Source organism: Echiichthys vipera (genome assembly GCF_963691815.1).
Source record: "Echiichthys vipera genome assembly, chromosome: 5".
Classification (NCBI taxonomy): Eukaryota; Metazoa; Chordata; class Actinopteri; order Perciformes; family Trachinidae; genus Echiichthys; species Echiichthys vipera.
In genome coordinates this window covers 1,643,206-1,667,205 of record NC_139830.1, presented here as the reverse complement: position 1 = coordinate 1,667,205, position 24,000 = coordinate 1,643,206, and the positions used below count along the sequence as shown (strand labels likewise).

The 24,000-nt window shown below is 47.4% G+C and overlaps 1 protein-coding gene across 1 annotated transcript in view; it reads right to left on the bottom strand.

The window, feature by feature from the left end:
- Nucleotides 1-7,639: 7,639 nt before the first annotated feature.
- LOC310947239 (uncharacterized protein) overlaps nt 7,640-24,000 on the bottom strand; it is a 30,350-nt gene continuing 13,989 nt past the window's right edge. Inside the window, exons 7-13 of the mRNA XM_083914004.1 lie at nt 23,915-24,000; nt 23,652-23,807; nt 23,293-23,393; nt 19,727-19,966; nt 13,839-13,970; nt 11,972-12,027; nt 7,640-10,750 (exon numbers count right to left, since the gene is read on the bottom strand). The exon at nt 23,915-24,000 is cut by the window's right edge and continues 23 nt beyond it. Of these exons, the coding sequence (XP_083770130.1) occupies nt 10,558-10,750; nt 11,972-12,027; nt 13,839-13,970; nt 19,727-19,966; nt 23,293-23,393; nt 23,652-23,807; nt 23,915-24,000 (964 nt within the window). The 3' untranslated portion in view covers nt 7,640-10,557. The remainder of the gene's footprint in view (nt 10,751-11,971; nt 12,028-13,838; nt 13,971-19,726; nt 19,967-23,292; nt 23,394-23,651; nt 23,808-23,914) is intronic.

The window sequence follows — 24,000 nt, the reverse complement described above, 5'->3', positions numbered from 1 at the left end:
TTGTGGTGGTTTTGCATCTATTTTTAGTCATTTTGCATCTTTTAATATGTAGAAAATCTCTTTACCAGTAGATGTTATTAGCTTTGTGTCTCCATCATCGTAGTTTAATGTGCTCATAAAAGATTCTAGTCTCCTTTGATGGATCAATAAACGAGGCGACCTGTTTTGTTTCCTGGTATCAACCTGGACTTCTTCTTCTTCTGCTCTGTTCACTGGAGGATTACGGCATCAAGGGCGACAGCGCCACCTTCTGACGACGCTACGCAGCCTCGTTCATTCACCAACATTTCAAAAGTTCACTTGACGCCTGAATGGAACCGAATGTGTTTCCAAAACGCGTGCAGATTTAAACAGGAAGTGGTGGAAAGTGCACAATAGTTACAGAGGCAGAAGCACTGACTGACAGACGGACGGACGGATTAAACAGGAACTAAACGACCCCAGTTTCCTGAAACGGGCGCCACTTCCACGTACCTCTGCTGCCACACCGTCCTTAAGCGGGTTGATAACCCCGCGTGACTCCAGTCGGCTGAAGACGACGGACTGTTGTTGTTGTGCTGAACGCCGTAAACACGAGTAAGTCTGTTAGCCCTTCGCCCTTCGGCCACACACCAGACCAAAGGCTAACGCGAGCTAATTCGACGGCAGTAAACACGACCTGACACACGCGGCTTTAGAAGCCAAAGCAGGACGGTGCACTGACTGGACACTGACTGTTTAACCCTGTGCTCTGGACGGATCTGTCCCTCACCACACACCACCACGGCTGTTCGACAGGTGTGCACAGAGATGACAACAACACACATGTGCATGAGCATATGGCAGTGCTGTTGAGGTCAATAAGAAGGTCTCGCACGACCAAGTGCAGGACCTTTTTGTAGCCTTTACCTGGTGATAAATATGACATCAGTCCAAAGCCAAGTCCAGTTGCTTTAGACTGAAGTTGCTTTGAGGAGAACGACGACCTAGACACATGAGAACATTCACATGCTTATTGATAAGAGTTTAAGAAGTGTGATTTATGTTAAAAGAAGGTGTTTGTCAGTGATGTCGACCCAAAGTCACTTGCAACGGACCCGAGGGGATTCAACAGGCGCCGTCATCACACACACACGCTCTGACAGTGAGGACGGAGAGGAAGAATTCACGAGAGGCTCCGGAAATAATCAAAGCTCAGAGCAGATGAAAGAACAGCAGAGTGTGATGAAGTGAAACCCCACAGACGATCAGGACTCCTGCGGTCCTGACGCTGCTCAGAGAGAACACACACACACACTCTCTCTCTCACACACACACACACACACACACACACACACGCACGCACACACACACAGCTCTATATTCTGCTCAACTGGGACAGTGAGGTCTTAACTAGACTGGCCTAAAAACACTATTTCTTTTCTCTCTGAGCAGAGCTGAGTGTGTGTGTGTGTGTGTGTGTGTGTGTGTGTGTGTGTGTGTGTGTGTGTGTGTGTGTGTGTGTGTGTGTGTGTGTGCGTGTGTGTGTGTGTGTGTGTGTGCGTGTGTCTGTGTGTGTGTGTCTGTGTGTGTGTGTGTGACAGAAGTCAAACTGAAGGTGTTAAACTTTACCTGTTGAGGACTCGGGCAGGAACAGGAAGGCTAGAAAGATCTGTGTGTATGTTTGAGAACGAGTGCAGGTGGGTCAGTGAACGCACCTCTGCAGGTAATCAGGGGATGAGCAGCAGGTGAGGTGGTGAAACTGGGGGGGAGGAGGGAGGGGCTGAGTTCAGGGTACAGACGCAAAGGGAAATCAAAGACGACCACGACAGAGCCCCAGATCCTCGGCGCATCCTTTTGTGGTGGTTTTGCATCTATTTTTAATCATTTTGCATCTTTTTGTGGTGGTTTTGCATCTATTTTTAGTCATTTTGCATCTTTTTGTGCTGGTTTTGCATCTATTTTTAGTCATTTTGCATCTTTTTGTTGTGGTTTTGCAGAGCTCAGCCTCTTGTGCCGCTGCAGCTCCTGTGCGTTCAAAACGTTTCTGTCTTTGGACAAAAACACGACTTTAGAACCAAACACATGACGTGGAGCAGAGCTCTGCCACTCAACACACACTGTACAAGCTCGCTCTCTCTCTCTCTCTCTCCCCGTGTCTCTCGTCCCTAGTGTCCACTCAATACACCACTCAAACCGCAATGAGCTCACTCAATCGCCAGTCCCCTGGGGAATTATGGGTAAACTCACACCATTATGCTTTCTATTGACTAGTGGAATACACTCCAGGGACCAAGGACAGCAGGCAATTACACACACACGCGCGCACGGACATGCGCACATTAGAGATGCAAAATGACTGAAAATAGATGCAAAACCAGCACAAAAAGATGCAAAATGACTAAAAATAGATGCAAAACCAGCACAAAAAGATGCAAAATGACTAAAAATAGATGCAAAACCAGCACAAAAAGATGCAAAATGACTAAAAATAGATGCAAAACCACCACAAAAAGATGCAAAATGACTAAAAATAGATGCAAAACCAGCACAAAAAGATGCAAAATGACTAAAAATAGATGCAAAACCAGCACAAAAAGATGCAAAATGACTAAAAATAGATGCAAAACCACCACAAAAAGATGCAAAATGACTAAAAATAGATGCAAAACCACCACAAAAAGATGCAAAATGACTAAAAATAGCCTCTCTGAATTTGGCGGGGCCTCGGACAGGTACCTAGGGGCCTGTTGGGAAGTCTCCTGGGTGCTTCGAGACAGGGGGGGGGTTCCAGGTCAGGGTATTAAAGCGGTTCATGGAGGACCTTTATCTCCAGGCGTCGGCCGGTTCAGTATTCAAGTCTCTCTCTTCTGTCGTATCGATCGTTTCAGCCTCATCTTAAATCATTTAGTGCCAAAAACAGCAACAGCTTCCCCCGTTTATGCTCTGGACGCCCCACAAAACATCATCTTCCTGTCTCAGCTGTGTGTGTGTGTGTGTGTGTATGTGTGTGTGTGTGTGTGTGTGTGTGTGTGTGTGTGTGTGTGTGTGTTGGCAGTGGACCAGACTCCTCCACACACACACACAGCAGTCGCTCGGTCAGTCACTCCTGTCACCGCGGGCTCCGATCCAAAGCTATTAGACGGGGGAACATCCCAACTGTATCCTGCACCACACTGCCCAGACAGAGCTGCAGCGCACACACACACACACACACACACACACACGCACACACACGTTAACTGGTGTGTTTATAGGCTGAGGACTATTATCAGCCAGTCGGTGGATGCTTTTATCTGCATTAAAGTTCCCAGGACAGTGATCAGAGTCAGTGTAATAAAGGAGCTGACTCATGTTAGCGCCGCACACACGCACACACGCACACACACACACACACATGCTCTGCCCACGGCCACACACACCTTCAGGTCAATGTGACACTTCCTGAGACGTCTCAGATAAAAGGAGTCTGCTGCTCTTAAATTCATTTAAGCCGAGCTTTTAAATCATAAAACATTTGTGGTCAGGCCATTAAGGAGCGCCGGGCGGGGTTTTACAGGTGTGACGTAGCTGAGAAGCGACTGTTGTGATTCAGACAACAATGGCGGCTCTCATGGAGGAAGCAGGCAGTAGCTCAGTCCCTAGGTGACTCGGCTGGAGGGTCGCCAGTTCGAGTCCCTGTGTGGACCATGAATGGAGCGTGGACTGGTGGCTGGAGAGGTGCCAGTTCATCTCCTGGGCACTACCGAGGTGCTGTTGAGCAAGGCACCGAACCCCCAACTGCTCTGGGCGCCGGTCCATTGGCAGCTCCCTCGCTCTGACATCTCTCCATTAACTGCATGTACATACGTCTTGTTTGTGGTCGGCTCGTCTGAGGAAGACGTAGAGAGAGACCGTTACATGACTGGAGACGACGATGGTCGGGTCGTCTGAGGTCGACGTAGAGAGAGACGTTACATGACTGGAGACGACGACGGTCGGCTCGTCTGAGGTCGACGTAGAGAGAGACCGTTACATTTCTGCACTCAGAGGCTTTTTACTGCACACAAACACGAGTCCGTCCTCTGCTTAATGAAAGAAACTGTGTGTGTGTGTGTGTGTGTGTGTGTGTGTGTGTGTGTGTGTGTGTGTGTGTGTGTGTGTGTGTGTAATTTGGGACACTGAAATGCGGAGAATGTGTTCGGGACGATAAAAACTAAAAAAAGAAGTTTTCTTTTTAAGAATATCGTCGACAATTTGGACGGTTCATTAGTTCTGGAGATCAGGGAGTGTGTGTGTGTGTGTGTGTGTGTGTGTGTGTGTGTGTGTGTGTGTGTGTGTGTGTGTGTGTGTGTGTGTGTGTGTGTGTGTGTGTGTGTGTGTGTGTGTGTGTGTGTCCAGCCTGGAGCCACACACACACACACACTTCCTGAGGGGAGCGAGAGAAGCCAGACAAAACTGCATTTTTCTGTTTGTAAGTTTAAACACACTAACTCTATTACATCTTAATTCAATCAATAACATGTTTCTATTAATTTTCTGTAAATTCCACGTAAACCTGTGTGTGTGTGTGTGTGTGTGTGTGTGTCTGCGTGTGTGTGTGTAATCAGATTAGCCGCGGCGGTGCACCTCGTCTCTGGCTGCAGCTGCTTCTGGGTTTAAATGAAATCAATAGAATAATTGAGTTCGCTGCTGGTTCTCTTCTCTACGTCTGTCCAGGTGAAGCTGCTGCAGCACAGAGAGAGGTTTTATAAAGGCTGACCTTTAATCAGGAACGGTCAGAGGTCAGAGGTCAAAGGGACGGGACGTGGCTATGTGCTGCAGGACTGAAGGGGTTGTTCTGTGACATAGAACGACCCCGTTAAACAACAACAGTGTGCTCTTCATCAACACGCGCTCGTCTGTCCTCTGTCCGTCGTCTAAACTCAACCGCCTCCTTACTTCATCTCATCTCATCTCCAGCCTCTGATCCTGGATCAGGTCTCAGGGGCAGCAGCTTTAGCAGGGGACCCCAAACTTCCCTTTCCCGGGCCACATTAACCAGCTCTAACTGGGGGATCCTGAGGCGTTCCCAGGCCAGTGTGGAGATCTAATCTCTCCACCTGGTCCTGGGTCTTCCCCGAGGCCTCCTCCCAGCTGGACGTGCCTGGAACACCTCCCTAGGGAGGCGCCCAGGGTTCATCCTTACCAGATGATCCTGAACCACCTCAACTGGCTCCTTTCAACGCAAAGGAGCAGCGGCTCTACTCCGAGTTCCTCACGGATGCTGAACTTCTCCCCCTCTCTCTAAGGGAGACTCCAGACCCCCTCCTGAGGAAACACATTTCACACGCTTGGACCTGGACCTGGTTCTTTGGGTCCTGACCTGGACCTGGTTCTTTGGGTCCTGACCTGGACCTGGTTCTTTGGGTCCTGACCCAGCTTTCATGACCACAGGTGAGGGTAGGAACCAGGACTGTGCGGTAGAGCGACTGCAGCTCCGCCCCCGCTGCTCCGATTCTCCGGCCAAACTCACGCTCCATCGTCCCCTCACTCGTGAACATGATCCGGAGGAACTTGAACTCCTTCACTTGGGGTCAGGACTCGTTCCCTACCTGGAGGAACAATCCACCAGCTTACTTGATGTATGTAAGTGCAGGAAAGCGCCCCGTCTGCTGTCGGGGATATCAGGGCACCAGACACTTGTGGAACGAGTTCTGCAGCTAATTAACATCATTGTGTGTTGGAGTTGTGCCTTTTGTCACTAAAGACTCCCCTGAGACGGACGGTTCATCTCAGGAGCTCTGCAGCCTCGAGTTTTGGAACAAATAAAACCACAACCACAAACGTATTTGAAAGTTTTCCTGTCAGCGTCTCAACGCAGAAGCTTCTGCCTCTGGACTTTTAACCCCTCGGTTAAAGGTCCAGAGGCAGATTCCTCGGCTAACACAGAATCATTTGCCCGCTAACTGAATTTGCGGAGAAGTCTCGGCTGTGGGGAAACAATCTCTCCATTCATCCGCCTCAGCGCCGGAGCCCTTCCACACGCAACGGCTGAAGAACGAGCCGCATTCGTCCAAACACGCCGCGTCTTATTGGACGATACACAGATTTATACCCGGCACATCGAGACCGAGCGCTGCCGACGCTCCACACAGAGTTGTTCTCATAAAGGAAGTCTGAATTTTTGTTTTAATGAGCAGATATCTTCATCATCGTCTTCTTTATCCCAGCTGCAGGCCTGAGGGAGCCACACACACACACACACACACACACACACACCTTTAATCCCTGCTTAGTGCATTAGCAGTGTCACCGATCTCATTGACTCTGCGTTCTTCAGACACGTGAGCGCGACACGAGATCAGCACGCAAATCTGCTGCAAGACACGCGCACACACACACACACACACACACACACACACACACACACACACACACACACACACACACACACACACACACACACACACACACACACACACACACACACACACACACACACACACACACACACACACACACACACACACACACACACACACACACACACACACACACACACACACACACACACACACACACACACACACACACACACACACACACACACACACACACACACACACACACACGCACACCTTTTATTTCTACCTCTTCTCTTCTGTAGAACTCTGTTTTATTGACGTCTGCGTCCGTCACAGCACTCAGTAAACTCGGTATACTTTGTTTACGACTACACTACACGTCAACAAGAGTCAGTGACACTTAAGGTCATCTGTAAATACTTCTGTGTCTCTGAGACGTGACACTAGCTTTAATAATCCATCGTGTCATGCTTTTATTTTGGTGACAGTGAAAAGACTGTTCTTTCGGAAAAAAGCAGTTTTTCAAATTAAAATGCATCATCACCACCAACAACAACACGACTTTGTCTACACTAACTGAAGACAGGATGTTGACTCTCTCTGTTCTCTTAACCCTCCTGTTGCCCTCAAATTTCACTAGCACCATTTATTCTTGGGGTCAATTTGACCGTTAAACGCCTCAAAAATGATCATAATCAATGTGTGACTCAAGTGAAGTCGGGTTCTTTATGTTTTTATTTAACGAAATGAAAAATATCACTGATGTTAAACTGCATGGAGGGATTTCTGTGTGTGTGTTTTAAAGTAAGTCTGTTATTTTAAGTGCTATTTTGTGTTATTTGTAACATCTGGAATGAAAGTAACGTCCGTTATCAACGACAGCAGCATGAATTTGACCTCAGATAATATCTGAATTGTAAAATAGACGATAATAATAATGATGAAATCATCCAGATGATCAAACTGACCCAAAGGAACACCGATGCCACAAGTACATGTACGATAAGAACAATAAAAATATATATAATCATGATAATTTTAGGTTTTTTATGAGTCGTCCCCATAAAATGAGGAAAAGTCATAAATATAAAGCAAAAAAACAAAAAAAAGACGTCGTTATTTAGAGATTTTAAACATTAAATGGGGTCAAATTGACCCTGAGGAGAACAGGAGGGTTAACTAGGAAAGTTTCACGTCCCTGCGAGCTCTGGAAACCGCGTTTAAACACACTCTGGGTCGCAGCCAGCAGAAATGTGCACGTGTGTGATTAGCTAAGGGGCTAAAACACCAAAAACAGACATGTTTACAAGGCAAAACATCTTTATTATAAATACAAGTGCTATCCCGGTGTCATAAGGCCGTTAGTGGTGATTAATAACTATAAAATACTTCAGAATTTTGACATGAATGGCAGCCATGTAAAGCTTAAAGTTAGCATGTTAGCATTGCGTTTGTTACACTAGCTTTAGCGACATTAGCACAGATAGCTGTTAAAGATACGACCTGTGTAATAACTATCACACTCTTGCTTCATTAAATCTCTTCACACTATAATAAACATCATAAAACTTTTATAGATGCGACCGTTGACCTCCGCACCCTACAGCGCTAATCTTGAGTTCCTACAACGCTGATTATAACTTTAATATCTGATAAAAAAAAAAAGACAAACAGCTGTTCAAGGCAGACGCTTTGTGCTTTTCCAACCCCGTCGATGTTTCTCAGATATACACTGTGTTGCTAAAAGTCTAAATATTTATATTATTAATATAACAACACATTCAACTCTGAGAAATGGGTCATTCCTGTTATATACAAACATTTTAGCGACATTTTAGCTTCTAAAAGGTGTTTTTTCTTCTTTTTTTGGTGCATTATATAAGAATAGTGATATTGTTGAATCATATTAGCTGATGTCTGGCTCTGAAATACTAATCCTTATTGGTCTATAGAAATTATAGGGCGGGAACTTTTATGTCTTTTTAGCCATAGCGCGAGTGATCCAGGTTTTGTCCGGGAAACCGCTTTTTAAACTATATCAAAATGTTTTTTATCGTCTTGATCGGACCAACATGCATCATAATTTAGCCCAACAGGGAAGATCTTTAAGGTCCAGTTCAAACCAAAGATTTGCGACGAGGTCTCGTCTCGACTCAAACCGGCTGATGATGTCGCCTGCGACTCAGCTCGTCACGTCTCCAGCAGCTGGTTTTTGTAGGTAACACACGTCAACGCTTTCAAAACAATCACACTAAAGTCCACTTGTCACGTCACCTCACAAGCTTTCAGCTGGTTGAAATGGCAGTTTTGGACGGAGGCTCAAGAGAAAAGAGAGAGAAAGTCGAGCGAGCTAGAGAATGAATGAGGAGAGGGAGCGCCGTTATCGAGAACAAAGCAGTGAATCAGAGAAATAAAGTGTTTTCTCCGTTTCATCTCTACTAGAAATGCAGCTGTCGCAAGTATCTCACTACCTCTGTCCTCCTCCTATAAATTATATCCAGCTACAAAAAAAGGCTGAAGAGTAAGAACAGAAAAACTGAGTCGTTTCTATGCAGATGATACACCGCTGCAGGTTTCAACTCGTCTTGTTGCGAATCTTTGGTCTGAACGGGACTTCAGAGTGTTACAGATCGATGGAACATAGAAAATAAAACATGAATGACCTTTAAGTGCTTTGCTCCTACCAACAGATGATGTCACTTCCTGAACATGGTCTCTATGGAAACTAACTTTGAACTTAACGCAGCGACGAGTGGACATTTTAACCAGCCGATGCTACCATAACGTAGCATCAGTATAAAAATAAGGCAGTTGGTTTGCTTTCATTGCATCTCAGACATACATAAAAATATATATCATTACAACTTCCTGTTAGTTCACATACATTCTTCTGGTTATTTTTAAAGGCATGAACTCTGGAATTTACTTCCTAACGGGATGAAACCAGACCTGTTTTCACGTATCATGTTAATTAAATGGACGGCATAATTGAGTCTTATAGGAAAGAACTAAACCTGAATTGTACAAGCCACTGAGTGAGACTGAGTTTGTATCAAACATAACATGATTTGCTTTTGTCCTTTTGTAGAATTACAGGAACGATGTCCTTTGTGTCCAACATCCAGGAGTTTTAAAATATTACGCTAACAGCTAACTCAGCTACGACCGTATCAGAGAAAGCATTTCTAAAATTCTCTAAAGGGTCTTCAGCTGCCCACAAACACAATCATCTACATAAAGGTTTGCAACTTATACATACATACAACCATTCATGTGGTCATTTCTTCTGCTCCAGCAGCGGAGGTTTGGAGATGCTTGCCTATAGTTTATTATTATTATTTAATGCATTTGGGAAAAAGAAGTTGCATCCAAACCGGTGCGATTTGGAGCTGCGAAATACACTCAATCATTTATTTTTAGTGGAAAAGCTGCAGAACAAGGCTGTAAGTCAGGGGTGTCAAACTCAGGCCCATGGGCCAAATCTCGCGGTGTTATTATATTTGGCCCGCAAGATACTATCAAGGTTCTATGAGTACTGCGATATACCGTGAGTATAAAGCACATCCACGTCTACTTTTCTGTTAGCAAACATGAGCATCCATGCTACAAGTCTCTGCAGACACACTGAATCCACCCCTCCCCAAAAACGACCCAAAGAAAGATGGAGGACAGGAGCTTTCAGCAGCGGTGGGAGGCAGATGATCTGTGTCTGAAGGTAAAGAGCTGTTTGTCTCGTCAGCAGAGCCACCGTGGCGCTAACAAACAAGTAAAACATAAGAAACATCAAGGACCTTTTTTTTAATTTTTTTTTAGTAAATACTGAGTTTGGCCCGCAACTTGGTCCCAGTTTTTAAATTTGGCCCAATGTGAATTGGAGTTTGACACCCCTGATGTAAGTGATTCTTCAAGGCCAGGGATGAAGACAAACCCTGATGTGATGACATTATTTCAGCTGTTTCCAGCGCAAATCAAAGTATTTTCTCTTCATGTTGATGCAGAAATCGGCCTCTTTTATCAAGTAGATACTGATGCCCCTTTTTTAGAAAGATGGAGGTAAAATAATCCAAAGAACCGGTGGAGTTAGCGTCTGTTTCACTGATCTTGTATAAGACGAAACATGAATGGATAACAATGGAAACTAAGAGGAGAAGGGGCACGACTTTGGCTCCTGGTTTAACTGAAATCGTAGTTACATGATGAGTTGCCAACCTCCGTTCTGTCGAGCCTGAGGGAAAAGTGCTTTGTCCAAACTCTGAGAGTCTCTGGGTGGTCTTCAGGTAGGCGGGGGTCCGTTGACGTACCTCAGTGTCAGGTGGAAACCGCGTGACGCCCTGCTGCTGCAGTGACAAAGTGGCTCCAGGGCGCCCCACAGCAGACAGGCCAGCAGTGTCAGAGCTGCAGTCAGGAGGAGGCAGAGGAGGGCTTGGGAGAGCAGGGAGGAAGAGGGAGTGCTGCTGGAGGTCCCACTGTGGAGCAGGAAGAGGTGGAGGTGGAGGTGTTAGTGTCTGGTTTGTTTAGGGGTTGAACCTCCAACTCTTGCAGTGTTAAGCCCGTCTATCACAGGGGGGTCAAAGTGATCCAGTAAAGAGCCGCTGTGGCTGCAGGTTCATATTCCAACCAATCAAAAACACACGTGGTCCAACAAATCTACTGTGTCAAGACGATTCAGGTGAATGCAGGACTCAAGTCAGGTGTGTTTTTGCTTGGTTGCAATGAAAACCTGCAGCCACAGCGACTCTTTACTGGATCAGTCGGTTACTGGAGGCGACATAAACATCCCTGTCATTACACCTAAAGGCTTTCTTAAAGGGTCAACAGTCAGGTTTTGAGCTCATAACCGTGCATTTCTGCCTCCGGGTACAATCTCCCGGAAATGGCGGCTCACTTCCTGGGTACAAAAAACAATATTCTTTATTGGTCTTTGGAAATTATAGGGCGGAAACTTTTATAGCGCTGAGTGATCCAGGTATTGTCCGGGACACCACTTTTTAAACTATATCAACATGTTTTCTATCGTCTTGATCGGACCAACATGCGTCATAATTCAGCCCAACATGAGGATCTTTAAGGTCCAGTTCAGATCAAAGATTTGCGACGAGCCGAAACGGTCTCGTCTCGACTCAAACCGGCTGATGATGTCGCCTGCGACTCAGCTCGTCACGTCTCCAGCAGCTGGTTTTAGAACGTAACACACGTCAACGGTTTCAAACAATCACGCTAAAGTCCACTGGTCAGGTCACCTCACAAACATTCAGCAGGTGATTGCATGACTCAAGTCAGGTTGCAATGAAAACCTGCAGCCAAAGCGCCCCTTTACTGGCTCAGTCAGTTACTGGAGGCGACATAAACATCCCTGTCTTTACACCTAAAGGCTTTCTTAAAGTGTCAACAGTCAGGTTTTGTGCTCGTAACCGTGCATTTCTGCCACCGGGTACAATCTCACGGAAATGGCGGCTCACTTCCTGGGTACAAAGGCCGAGTTGATAGAGTCCGTGCACCCAGGTGGGTACGAAATGTTGTGGAACGCCGCAAACATCCAAACACTGCTCCTGTTAACTACTTCCTGTTCAAACATGTTTGACCTCCTGTGCTTCCTGAACATAAAGGGACGCTGTTGTGCTAATCTCTCTGTGGTTTTAGAAACATTCTGAGAATTACAGCGGGCCTGCCCTCGGCTCTGTGCTCACCTTTGTTTGGGGAGAAGACGCTCGGCTTCCTCACAGCGGGACGGATCTTCCTCGGCCTGGAGAACAGAGAGCTTCTGTTGATCCTCGGTGGTTTCAGGCAACATTTTGTACTTTCACATGAAAACTTTTAAAAGCATACATCAGCTCAAAGACACACACTGTTTATCTCTCTCCCGGGGGCATAACTGATACTACGTCTTGGTATTAATACTTATCTAGAGCGCTGTGTGTGTTATTTTCTAACATCCGCTTTAATCGGTGTGAACGAATGATATCTTCTGCTAGTCTGAACGCTGTTTTGTGTCATGGTCAAAAGTCGCTTTCAAGGAAAGCTGCGACCAAAAACACCGACTTCATGTCTGATTTATCCGGGTTATCGCTAAAAACCACAGACACCGAGTGGTTAACAACTCAAAAAGGTATTTATACAACTGTAAAAATCAGATATATGCCAAGATTACAGGGGGGTGTTCTCATAGAAAGGTGGACAGCACTAAAGTAGTTAACGGGGGACGACGTTGGGATGGATAGTTGCAGCATCATATATTTAGGGCGCACTCACACTGTCCTTCCGCACCGGACCAAAACAGGTTTTTCAGCTTAAGCCTAGTTCGTTTGACCAGTGTGATTGCAACCGCTCCGCGCATAACTGGGGCCAGCTGACCGTCCACGGCCCGTCTGAGAGAGGTGGGCTTTAGTAAAGCGCGTTTGCACGTGTACGAGCATGAGCGTGCGCACGTGTACGAGCACGAGGCCTACGGCGGTTCTGAGGTCATTTCCTGTGCGCCTGTTGGGACGTAGAAAAAAGAAGGAGGGACCATGCGCGGACATTTCAAACAATGGCGGCGAAAGGTTCACGTTGGTGTGATGCGGAGGTGGAGTGTTTACTGCAGATTTGGTCGATGAAAAGATTCAAAAACAGTCGACAAGACGCACAAAAACTCCGAGGTCTACGGAAAGATCTGGAAACAAAGCCACGCATCGCCATGACGTCATCAATGCGTGTGACGTGTTACGGCGTGATGACGTATAGGCAGCAAGAAGCATTCTCCGAGGCCCAGGTAGTGTGAGTACAAACGGGCCTGGAGGGGGGGACAAGGACCCTAAAGCACGGGGCAAGTGTTCGTTTTTCTTGTACGTTTGGTTTCAAATAAACACGGAATGAAACATTATGATTGGCAGCTGTGTTGGTAGAGCGGATGATTGGACGTCCCTTTAATGATGTAACTCTACCATCCATCCCTACTGGTTGCAAAACTACAACATGGCGGCGCTCGTATCCGGGATATTTGGGCTTTAATCTTGTACAGCTGGAGGAAGTTTAGTCACGTCATCCATCTTTATGCATTAACTTCCTATGAAATATTCACAATGCAAAGTTCCCCGTTACTTTCTCAATGAAAAGCTTTTATTTTGAAGCTCCGAAATCAGGTAAAGTTGGGTTTTCACCAGCAGAAATTTAACTCCCAGCTGAAAGCAAAGATGAAACAATAATAAAGCAGAGAGGATACAAAGAAGTCGGGGTATTAAAGCAGTGTGACGCGCTTCAGGTGCCTGTTTAACCATTTAAAACAAATGTACTTTAAAGACGTGTGCGTCAGATGCCTCCAGTGCGTTTGAGCCGTAATCCAACCTCTTTAAAGTCAGACCAAATATCCAGGGAAACCATTTCCTGTTTTACCTTTTGGTTAATTGTTTGCTGATGGATTGAATATGTGGATCAGTGTAAAGGTGAGTTTATATCATTTATAACCCGTGTTTGGTTCTATTTTCAGCATTATTTTGATTTGCTTTTATTTTATTCTGTATACCATCTGAGTATTTGAAACTTTACAAGTATTGTAAATGAGTTTAAAAAGAACCTCACCTGAAGATTAGATCGATGTCGGTGCTTCATCCAATCAGCCGGGGCTTTGAGGTCATGTGACTGTGGAGGGGAGGGGGCAGGAAGAGGCTGTTGTGTGACGTTTGAATGAGGACTGTTTCCATCCAGGTAACACTGCAGGAGTTAAATACAGTCGGTTAATAAATGGAAGGTGATTAATGAGTGTGTAACAGATTCAAGATTTAAAAAGCAGAAACCTAATGTGGATTTTTCTACGTTTGCGTCCAAGAGAGACGCCAAATCTCTCCTTTGGGTCTTGAGCTCAAAGTTTGGGAACCTCTGCTCTGAAGGGTCAACTTGGTTTAAATGCATGCTCCTAATATTCAACATAAACAGCAGTTAAACTTTTTCTTACAATGAATATTCTGTAATAAATGTATTAGTTCTAGAAAGTCGCCTCCTGAGCAGCTCTGCAGAATTCCATCAGTGCAAAATCCACACAGAAAAGGTTAATTTTCATAGATCAATACACTGATTCTCCGTGGACACTAAGGGCGCACTCACACTGTGCCTCCGTACCGTGCTCCAGGACGTTTCATGGCTAAAGTCTGGTTCCTTTGACCAGTGTGAGTGCAACCGTACCGCGTCTAGGAGCGGCACGGGTGTCGTCCACGGCCCGTTTGGGAGAGGTTGGCTTTAGTAAAGCACGTTTGCACGTGTACGAGCACGAGCGTGCGCACGTGTACGAGCACAAGGCGGTTCTGACGAAAGTGGATTGAAGTTTTGGCCAACAGTGGTGTTTCCAGACTTTTGACAGTTGGAGATTTCTGCAAGAATGCCATTTTTTTGGCGATCAGATGACGAGCACTTCTTGTGAATATCCTGGTGAAAGCCATCCATCCTCTGAACGCCATGGGTCTCTGGTTCTCAAACTGTGGTACCACTGGTGGTACTCAAGCTCTGTCTGGTGCTATCCTGGTTCCTACCCTCCCCTGTGGTTATGAAAGCTGGGTCATGACTGAAAGAACGAGGTGGCAGGTCCAAGCGTGTGAAATGTGTTTCCTCAGGAGGGGGGCTGGAGTCTCCCTTAGAGAGAGGGGGAGAAGTTCAGCATCCGTGAGGAACTCGGAGTAGAGCCGCTGCTCCTTTGTGTTGAAAGGAGCCAGTTGAGGTGGTTCAGGATCATCTGGTAAGGATGAACCCTGGGCGCCTCCCAAGGGAGGTGTTCCAGGCACGTCCAGCTGGGAGGAGGCCTCGGGGAAGACCCAGGACCAGGTGGAGAGATTAGATCTCCACACTGGCCTGGGAACGCCTCAGGATCCCCCAGTTAGAGCTGGTTAATGTGGCCCGGGAAAGGGAAGTTTGGGGTCCCCTGCTAAAGCTGCTGCCCCTGAGACCCGACCCCGGATAAGAGGCTGAAGATGAGATGAGACTATCCAAATACTACAAGTTTTTGAAATAAAATACTTTTAAGAAAACTTTTAAGACCCATGAAATGTAATTTAAAATAAGTTTCCTGTAATATTTTTGTCAGCCTGCTACCCGACCGTGTTCATGAGCTAAACTGTGATGGAAGAGAGTCAGCAGAGGTAAAAACACTGCAATCGTGGCTTCAAATGGGAACGATTAGGAAGAGAAGTGCGGTCCTTCTGAAGCTGGAGTCATGGCTGAAGACAGTCAACAATAAATAATCTTCTGATTCTGTCTGTAGCTGTGTCGGCCTACGCTGCTGTGTTTTAACATCGGTCTTAGCGGCGGGACTCGAGAGAACATGACGTTTCCTGAGGTGGAACGTCATGTGCAAACTTTGAGAACCACCGCCCTCGGTCTTTAGTTCGTGGTTGTAAAGTATCACGAGGCTGTGATCATCCCAGAGGTCCCAACAGCTCATGTTCGACACTGAAATGTCTCCTATGGTGTCGAACATCATCGCACATGAAGAAGAGGTAAATACGTGCATCCAGTCTTAAAGGTACATACAAATGCAGATGTCAAATGCGGTCTTGAAGGTATGAACACGTGCAGATGATGCATCCAGAACCATTTTATATAAAATACAAACAGTTTATGCTGACCTAAAGTTAGCAGTTGTGTTCCTTTAGGGAAATGCAATCATGACGTGTTGTAGTATGCAGGGTACACGACCGCACGGCCCAGGTTCACCCCTGGATTTGACCCTGAAAAACTCTACCTCCTCTTCTTCTTTCTCTATGTCGTGACCGGAGCGTTTTCTGTGACTGTGTGGAAGTCAGACGGAGGAAACACAGGGGGAAGTGGGAGTAAAGGAGGACAGAAGGGAAGGAGGAAGTCTGCGTGTTTAATCCTGTGTTTATGGCGACAGTTAAAGTGCAGCCAGACTCGATGCATAAATCAAGACTTTATGGATTCATTCGGCGGCGTGCGGAGCGGCAGGCGAGACGCAGGAAGGGGAGAATAAATCGCCGCTTTCACGGGTAATGAGAGAGGGAGAGAAAATGAAGTCTGATGGAGAAAAGCTGCGGAGAGACGGTAATTCACATTGTCAGCGTCGGCTGGTTAAACTGCTGTGTAGACATCGATATAATGCACATAATCTATATATTCCATTTTTATTAATTGTTGTATTTAAGAAGTAACTGATGAACACTGAAGCTTTGCTAAACTGAACACTGAAGTCCAATTATTTTGTCATCTAAGCACTTCCCAAGTTGGTCTCCATAAGTGTGTGTGTGTGAGGATGTAAGGTCAGGACACACACACACACAAACACACACACATGCACTGTTCTTGCGATGACATGTGCTCGGCCTTACTGCTCAACTTCACAGTAACAAGCTCAGACACTTAGGCATTAAAGTTATTCTATATTCTTCTTATTGTCTCGATACACGGGCTACGATACGACTCAAGGACGGACGCGTTTAAATATACGATTCGATTCAACGTTTGTTTAACAAGCCTGTGAATGTTCTCATGTGTCCAGGTCGTCGCTATCCTCAAAGGAACTTCAGTCAAAAGCAACTGGACTTGGTTCTTTGTCTAGGAAGACGTTTCCCCTCTCATCCAAGAGGCTTCATTAGTTCATGTACGCATCTGACCAGGCTGGGACCAGGACCAGGACCAGGACCGGGCTGGGACCAGGACCAGGACCAGGACCGGGCTGGGACTGGACCAGGACCAGGACCAGGACCAGGACCAGGCTGGGACTGGACCAGGACTGGTCCAACTAACTGGTGTGGAGATCCAGGTATTTAACCTCTCACAAGGCCGATGATGTCACTGGAACCCTTTGTGCTCCAAGTGCCAACGACCGTCGTTAGAGTGACAGTCGTTGGTGGACGTAGGTTTGGACTTCGTTAGTGCTGGTCCGGTCCCAGCCTGGTCCTGGTTCTGGTCCAGTTGTTGGTGGAAGTAGGTTTGGAGTTCGTTAGCACTGGTCCTGTTCCTGGTCCTGGTCCTGGTCCAGTCGTTGGTGGAAGTAGGTTTGGACTTCGTTAGCTCTGGTCCTGGTCCTGGTCCTGTTCCTGGTCCTGGTCCTGGTCCAGTCGTTGGTGGAAGTAGGTCTGGACTTTGTTAGTGCTCTATTGAGTCTGAGCGACAGTCGTTGGAGTCACAGGAGGACGTTTAACAAAGACGTTCATTTTCCATAATAGTTGAAAACACAAATGTCACTGCTGCTTCATTCACTGCTACAGTTCATTAAGTCTTTCTGTTCCTTTACTTTATGACTTTGGGAAGAAAACAGAAGACAAAAGTCTCATTTCAGAATAACATGTTTGTTTGTGACACAGGTAGACAGACGGCCTCACCTTCCTTCCGTCACGTGGATCCTGTAATTACTCAAACAAGTACTTAAATAACTGGTTGGCAGAACTGGTTTCAGGTGTTTTTCACCAAATGTGAAGAACAGCAAACTTCCCTCAAGCAAGAGTCTTGCATTCCCCTTTGGACACTTCAAAGGATTCTTGGTAGGACTTGGTGTTACTGTCCCATGATGCTCAGCTCAGTCATGGAGATGTTCTCTGAGTGGGGCTGGATTTAGAGATTTGGGAATTGACCGCCTGGTGCCACCAGTCCAACACATCATCAGTTGTGTACCACGGTCTCTTAGGGCGTTTGGGCCTTCTCTCACAAGATGCCCTCCTCCATGGCTGGCCCACCACAGGCTGATCAAACCGGAGCGTGTGTCACACTGGGGGCACCCTGTGGCCCAAACGGTCTCCTTTCTCTTCAGCCACAACCAATGACTGCTCCTTTTGGCAACACTGGCCAACTCCTTGAGGGTCTTCTGTTGAGTCGGCCCTCTGATGCCAACCTCCTTCAGGAGCCTTGTGGTGGAACTGGCTACGAATCCCCTACAGCCAACCTCCACCGGTCCACTGATCCACTGGTTCACTGGTCGCACCTTAACGCTCCAGCCCCGATCCTCTGCATCAGCTGCTAAGTTGGCATACTGCAGGCTCTTCCTTTCGTATGCTTCATCGATGGCCTCCTCCCACGGTACTGTCAATTCAATGACGACAGTGACTGTGTTGGACATAAACGCACGGCCCAACGCAGGAGAGCTAACTCCTCAGGCCTGGACTCTGCTGTCCACTTACATCTCAAGGGGAAAGCCCACTCCTTTGATGACAACAATGTCCAAATCCTGGACAGAGAGGACAGATGGTTTGAAAGAGGAGGAAAAGAAGCATCTCTGCAAAAGTAGAGAAACCATCGCTAACCAGAGGAGGAGGTCTGAGACTCCACTTATCTCCAGTTTACAATGCTGCCCTTTCATCCCTTCATCCAACAATCTAACCTCAACGAACAACTGTTCACAAACGGCCTCCTGTGACTCCAACGACTGTCGTTAAGACTCAATAGAGCACTAACGCAGTCCAAACCAACTCCCCACCAACGAATGTCACTCTAACGACGGTCGTTGGCACTTGGAGCACAAAGGGTTCCAGTGACATCATCGGCCTTGTGAGAGGTTAAATACCTGGATCTCCACACCAGTTAGTCGGTCCATTACCAGCCTGGTCCTGGTGCTGGTCCAGTCCCAGCCTGGTCCTGGTCCAGTCCCAGCCTGGTCCTGGTCCTGGTCCAGTCCCAGCCTGGTCCTGGTCCTGGTCAGATGCGTACATGAACTGATGAAGCCTCTTGGATGAGAGGTGAAACGTCTTCCTAGACAAATAACCAAGTCCAGTTGCTTTGGACTGAAGTTGCTTTGAGGAGAACGACGACCTGGACACATGAGAACATTCACAGGTCAATGATGAAGACACGTCGACGGGATTTGGACCAGAGGACCAGGTCTGGGCGCAGGTTGGTCACAGCAGTCTCCGGTGGGAATGTGAGCCTCTGGCCTAGGTCAACGGGGTCATCAACTAGGTCATCATTTCCAGCTGGCTCGAGTGGTTCAGGGACTTGATCATTATCATATATGATCGTTGATTATCAAACATATTTATGATTCTTGCAACACTTTCTAATACCTTTATGTTGCATAATTATGTTCTCTTGTCCTCAGGTTGCTCTTAGAAAAACGATCCTAATCTCATGAGACTGCCTGAATAAATAAAGATTAAATACATAAAATGAAATGAAATCTTTGGATCATACGAGTCGGAAACAAGTCAAGGACGCAGCTAGAATTTAACTATACAAACAGTATGTTACTAATAAGTGAAGCCATAGATATAAAAGACTAGTTTATAGTTTCATCAGGAATTTCCTCAAACGGGAAGAAATTGTGCATTTGTTGGGGACTATTTTCAGCGGCGGATTGATCTACATTTGGTGCTCTCGTGAGTATTTGTGTCAGCAGGGCGGTGTGTATGATTGGATCAAAATAAGCTACAGTGTGTGTGTGTGTGTGTGTGTGTGTGTGTGTGTTCATGGTAATGCAGCAACATGTCACCCAGTGTCATATTCAAATGGATTCAGATCAGGAGTTCTTCACCCACCTCCACCTGCTCGTCAGTCTGCACCGCTTTGGAACAGGAAGTCCTCCTCTCTGAAGGGGCGGGGCTCTGGACGCCCAGCCACGCCCTCACGCGGCCGCCGTCAAAGTTGACCGGCTCTCCGACCCGTCTGTCAGGAGTCGAGGTCGCCCACTGGTCTCCGTTCGCTCGAGTCCCGCCCCCCTCGGTTGCGTGTGGGGAGAAGACACCGGGGTGGGCGTGGTCGAGCCATCCCTCCAACCGCTGCACAGAAATCAGAAAATGGAGTCGATTTGGGATAGGAATAATTTTGCTCCAGTCATCTACAGGTTAACCAGCCTGTCACAGCTTATTTTATAATGTGGAGATTTATTTAATTCATCGTCCGACATCAAGTTTCCAAGTGAGAACCAAACGTGTTTCAGGTTTAAACGGCCGGTTCGAGGGTTTTACACAAAGACGCCCAAAAAGAAATGTCTGACTCGTCCTAAAACACGGTGAAATCATCAGACAAATTCAAGAAATGGCAAATTATGAACCGGCTACATACATAATCTGCATTATGACCTGCCTTCTGCACGCTCTACCATGGCACCACCCCTCGCCAACACCAAACAGAATGAGAACATGTCTTACTCAGGGTGGATGCTAGTTAATACCTGCACACACGGTCCAGTGCACACCAGACGTCAATTACTTCTGCGTCATGACACAGCGTGTTTTGGACGGACTATAACGGAAGTATGGCGGCAATTTTTTCACCTTTCACAGCCAGAAACCACCAATAACGACTTCACCAAAGACTACCTCCAGTAGGAATCAGATCTGACGAACGGCAACATAGATGCAGCTTTTCCCTGATGTTAGCATGTAGCTACATGTAGCCTAACTAGCAAACACTGGACTGACTGTGGAGTAATAGAAAATCAAAAAATGCTTCTTCAATTACATCAAACATTTTTCCAGGAGGAATAAAATCTGAATGGGGCGAAACAACGTCTGCAACCAAGGTCATTTCCCTGACGTTAGCATGTAGCTACGTATAGCTAGCAGTGAATGTAAACACTGAAGTAACGTCTGTTGTTGCTGCTGTTGTTGTTTCAGATCACATTCTTCTGGGTCATGTTGGATTGTGTCTTTTTTTGGTTCATATATAAACTAATGCGGCGAAAGTACCAGAGGTGAAGTAGCCTCCATCACTGCGGTGGCGTCTCCAGTAAGCGCCTGATTGAACGGGAGCCGTCATTAGTGTGTTACGTACGGCCTCAGACAGGGGCGATCTTCATGAGGTAAAGGTTTGAATCCATGTAGACCGTACGGCCTCAGACAGGGGCGATCTTCATGAGGTAAAGGTTTGAATCCCTGTAGACCGTACAGCCTCAGACAGGGGCGCTCCTCATGAGGTAAAGGTTTGAATCCACGTAGACCGTACGGCCTCAGACAGGGGCGCTCTTCATGAGGTAAAGGTTTGAATCCACGTAGACCGTACGGCCTCAGACAGGAGCGCTCTTCATGAGGTAAAGGTTTGAATCCGCGTAGACCGTACGGCCTCAGACAGGGGCGCTCTTCATGAGGTAAAGGTTTGAATCCCTGTAGACCGTACGGCCTCAGACAGGGGCGCTCTTCATGAGGTAAAGGTTTGAATCCGCGTAGACCGTACGGCCTCAGACAGGGGCGCTCTTCATGAGGTAAAGGTCTGTGTCGTGCTGTTGGAGCAGCAGAGAATCGCACAGGTTCTTCCCGACTTCCTGGACATCGATGTCAAAAGTAACGCTGCCTAAAAAGAACAGGTAAAGGTAGAAAAGGTTCACTTCTAATGAGCGCTCCCATTCAATCAGGTGCATCCTGGAGGGAGACGCCACCGCAGCAATGGTGGCAAAACACACAAGCGGCTCGCCGGATTCATCTCTACTTATTGTCATTGTCTCACAGTAAAAAGTGTTGCTTCACTGGTGTTGAGTGTTAGTGAGTTCAGAAAAGCCGTGCACGTCTCTGGAGTTGCATTCAGAATTCATGCGGTGAACAGACGAGGTCACGCAGTCACAGAGTCCTCCGCAGGGACGTCACGCCTTCACACGTCCACAAATAAATACGACTGAAGGAAAACGAAGGAAATACAGTAGGACGACACCAGCGCGCACGCACACACGCACACACACACACACACACACACACACACACGTCTTTGTTGGGAGCTGTAACTTGATGCTAATTCAGCCGTACGTGCGTCTCTGTGCGTCTCTTTTCCTGTCGGGCTCCGGGGTTCACCGACAGTGCAGCAGCCCGCGGGAGCGAAACCCTGATCCAAGGATGCCGCCTTATTTTCTACAGTTTCATCTCTTTATTTGTGTGCGGCAGCTTCCCCCCCGCCTCGCTCTCACACAGCTGCTGACACACTCCGGTTTCTCGCCAAAATAAAAGCTTCAAAATAAAAGGAAACTGGTGCCACAAGCTCATAAAGACTGACACAGCGGCGGGAAACACTTTTAGATCAATGCTTCTGTGTGTGTGTGTGTGTGTGTGTGTGTGTGTGTGTGTGTGTGTGTGTGTGTGTGTGTGTGTGTGTGTGTGTGTGTGATAAAGACAACACAAAGACAGTGAGAGCAGAAGAGGAAACACTGAGGATGATCATCCAAACTACAGATCTGTGAGGGGACAGTGTGTTTCAAAATCGTTCCCTATCACAGAAGTAGTGCACTATCTGAGTGAGGAAGAGGAGGAGGAGGAGGAGGAGACAGATGAGGAAGAGGAGGAGGACGAGGAGGAAGAAAAGGAGGAGGAGGAGGAGGAGGAGACAGGGGAGGAGGAAGAGGAGGAGGAGGATGGAGAGGAGGAGACAGAGGAGGAGGAGGATGAAGAGGAGGAGGAGGAGGAGGAAGAGGATGAGGAGGAGGAAGAGGAGGAGGAAAAGGAGGAAGAGGACAAGGAGACAGAGGAAGAAGAGGAGACAGAGGAGGAGGAGGATGAAGAGGAGGAGGAGGAGGAAGAGGATGAGGAGGAGGAAGAGGAGGAGGAAAAGGAGGAAGAGGACAAGGAGACAGAGGAAGAAGAGGAGACAGAGGAGGAGGAGGAGGAGGAAGAAGAGGACGAGGAGACAGAGGAAGAAGAGGAGACAGAGGAGGAGGAAGAGGAGGAGACAGAGGAGGAAGAAGAGGAAGATGAAGAGGAGGAGACAGAGGAAGAAGAGGAGACAGAGGAGGAGGAAGAAGAGGAGGAGGAAGATGAAGAGGAGGAGACAGAGGAGGAGAAGGATGAAGAGGAGGAGGAGGAGGAGGAGGAGGAGGAGGAGGAAGAGGACGAGGAGATAGAAAGAAGAGGAGACAGAGGAGGAGGAGGAAGAGGACGAGGAGGAGGGGGAGGAAGAGGAGGAGGAAAAGGAGGAAGAGGACAAGGAGACAGAGGAAGAAGAGGAGACAGAGGAGGAGGAGGAGGAGGAAGAGGAAGAAGAGGAAGAAGAGGAGACAGAGGAGGAGGAAGAGGAGGAGACAGAGGAGGAAGAAGAGGAGGAGGAAGAGGAGGAGAAGGAGGAAGAAGTCGAGAGGTGTGTCAAAGTTCACAGAAGAGCATTACGGACTGTGCCTTTAACTCACCAAATCTACTTCCTGGTTGGTGATGTCATGACTGATGTCAGACTGCGAGCCGAGGGAGCTGAGGTAGCTCCGCCTCTTCACGCCGTCTCTGTGACACAGACCTGCACACACACACACACACACACACACACACACACACACACACACACACACACACACACACACACACACACACACACACACACACACACACACACACACACACACACACACACACACACACACACACACACACACACACACACACACACACACACACACACACACACACACACACACACACGCACACACGCGCACACGCACGTCAAAGGTAATGTAAATAGACTTCTCTACTCTCTAACACCCGCGTCACCTCCCACCTGTGCTGAAATACGACGAGTCGGCGTCGTCACGGGAGACGGAGCGTCCGATATCGACGGAGGGGTCCCACTCCAGCCCCAGGTGCTCATGGGACGGGGAGGACGGGGAGGGGGGAGGAGGAGGGAGGTGAACGGGTGAGGAGCAGGCCGGGGGAGCTTATGGGAGGAGGAGACACAGGAGATCTGACTCATGGTCGCTGTGACGACAACAACAACAACAACAACAATAATAATAATAATACATGTGTCTGGTGTTTGTTTACCTTTACCGCGGGTCGGGGTTGCAGGGAAGTCCAGAGCTCCTTCCTCCTCCAACAGAGTCTCTGAAGGACAACCGGAGTCTGGAGAC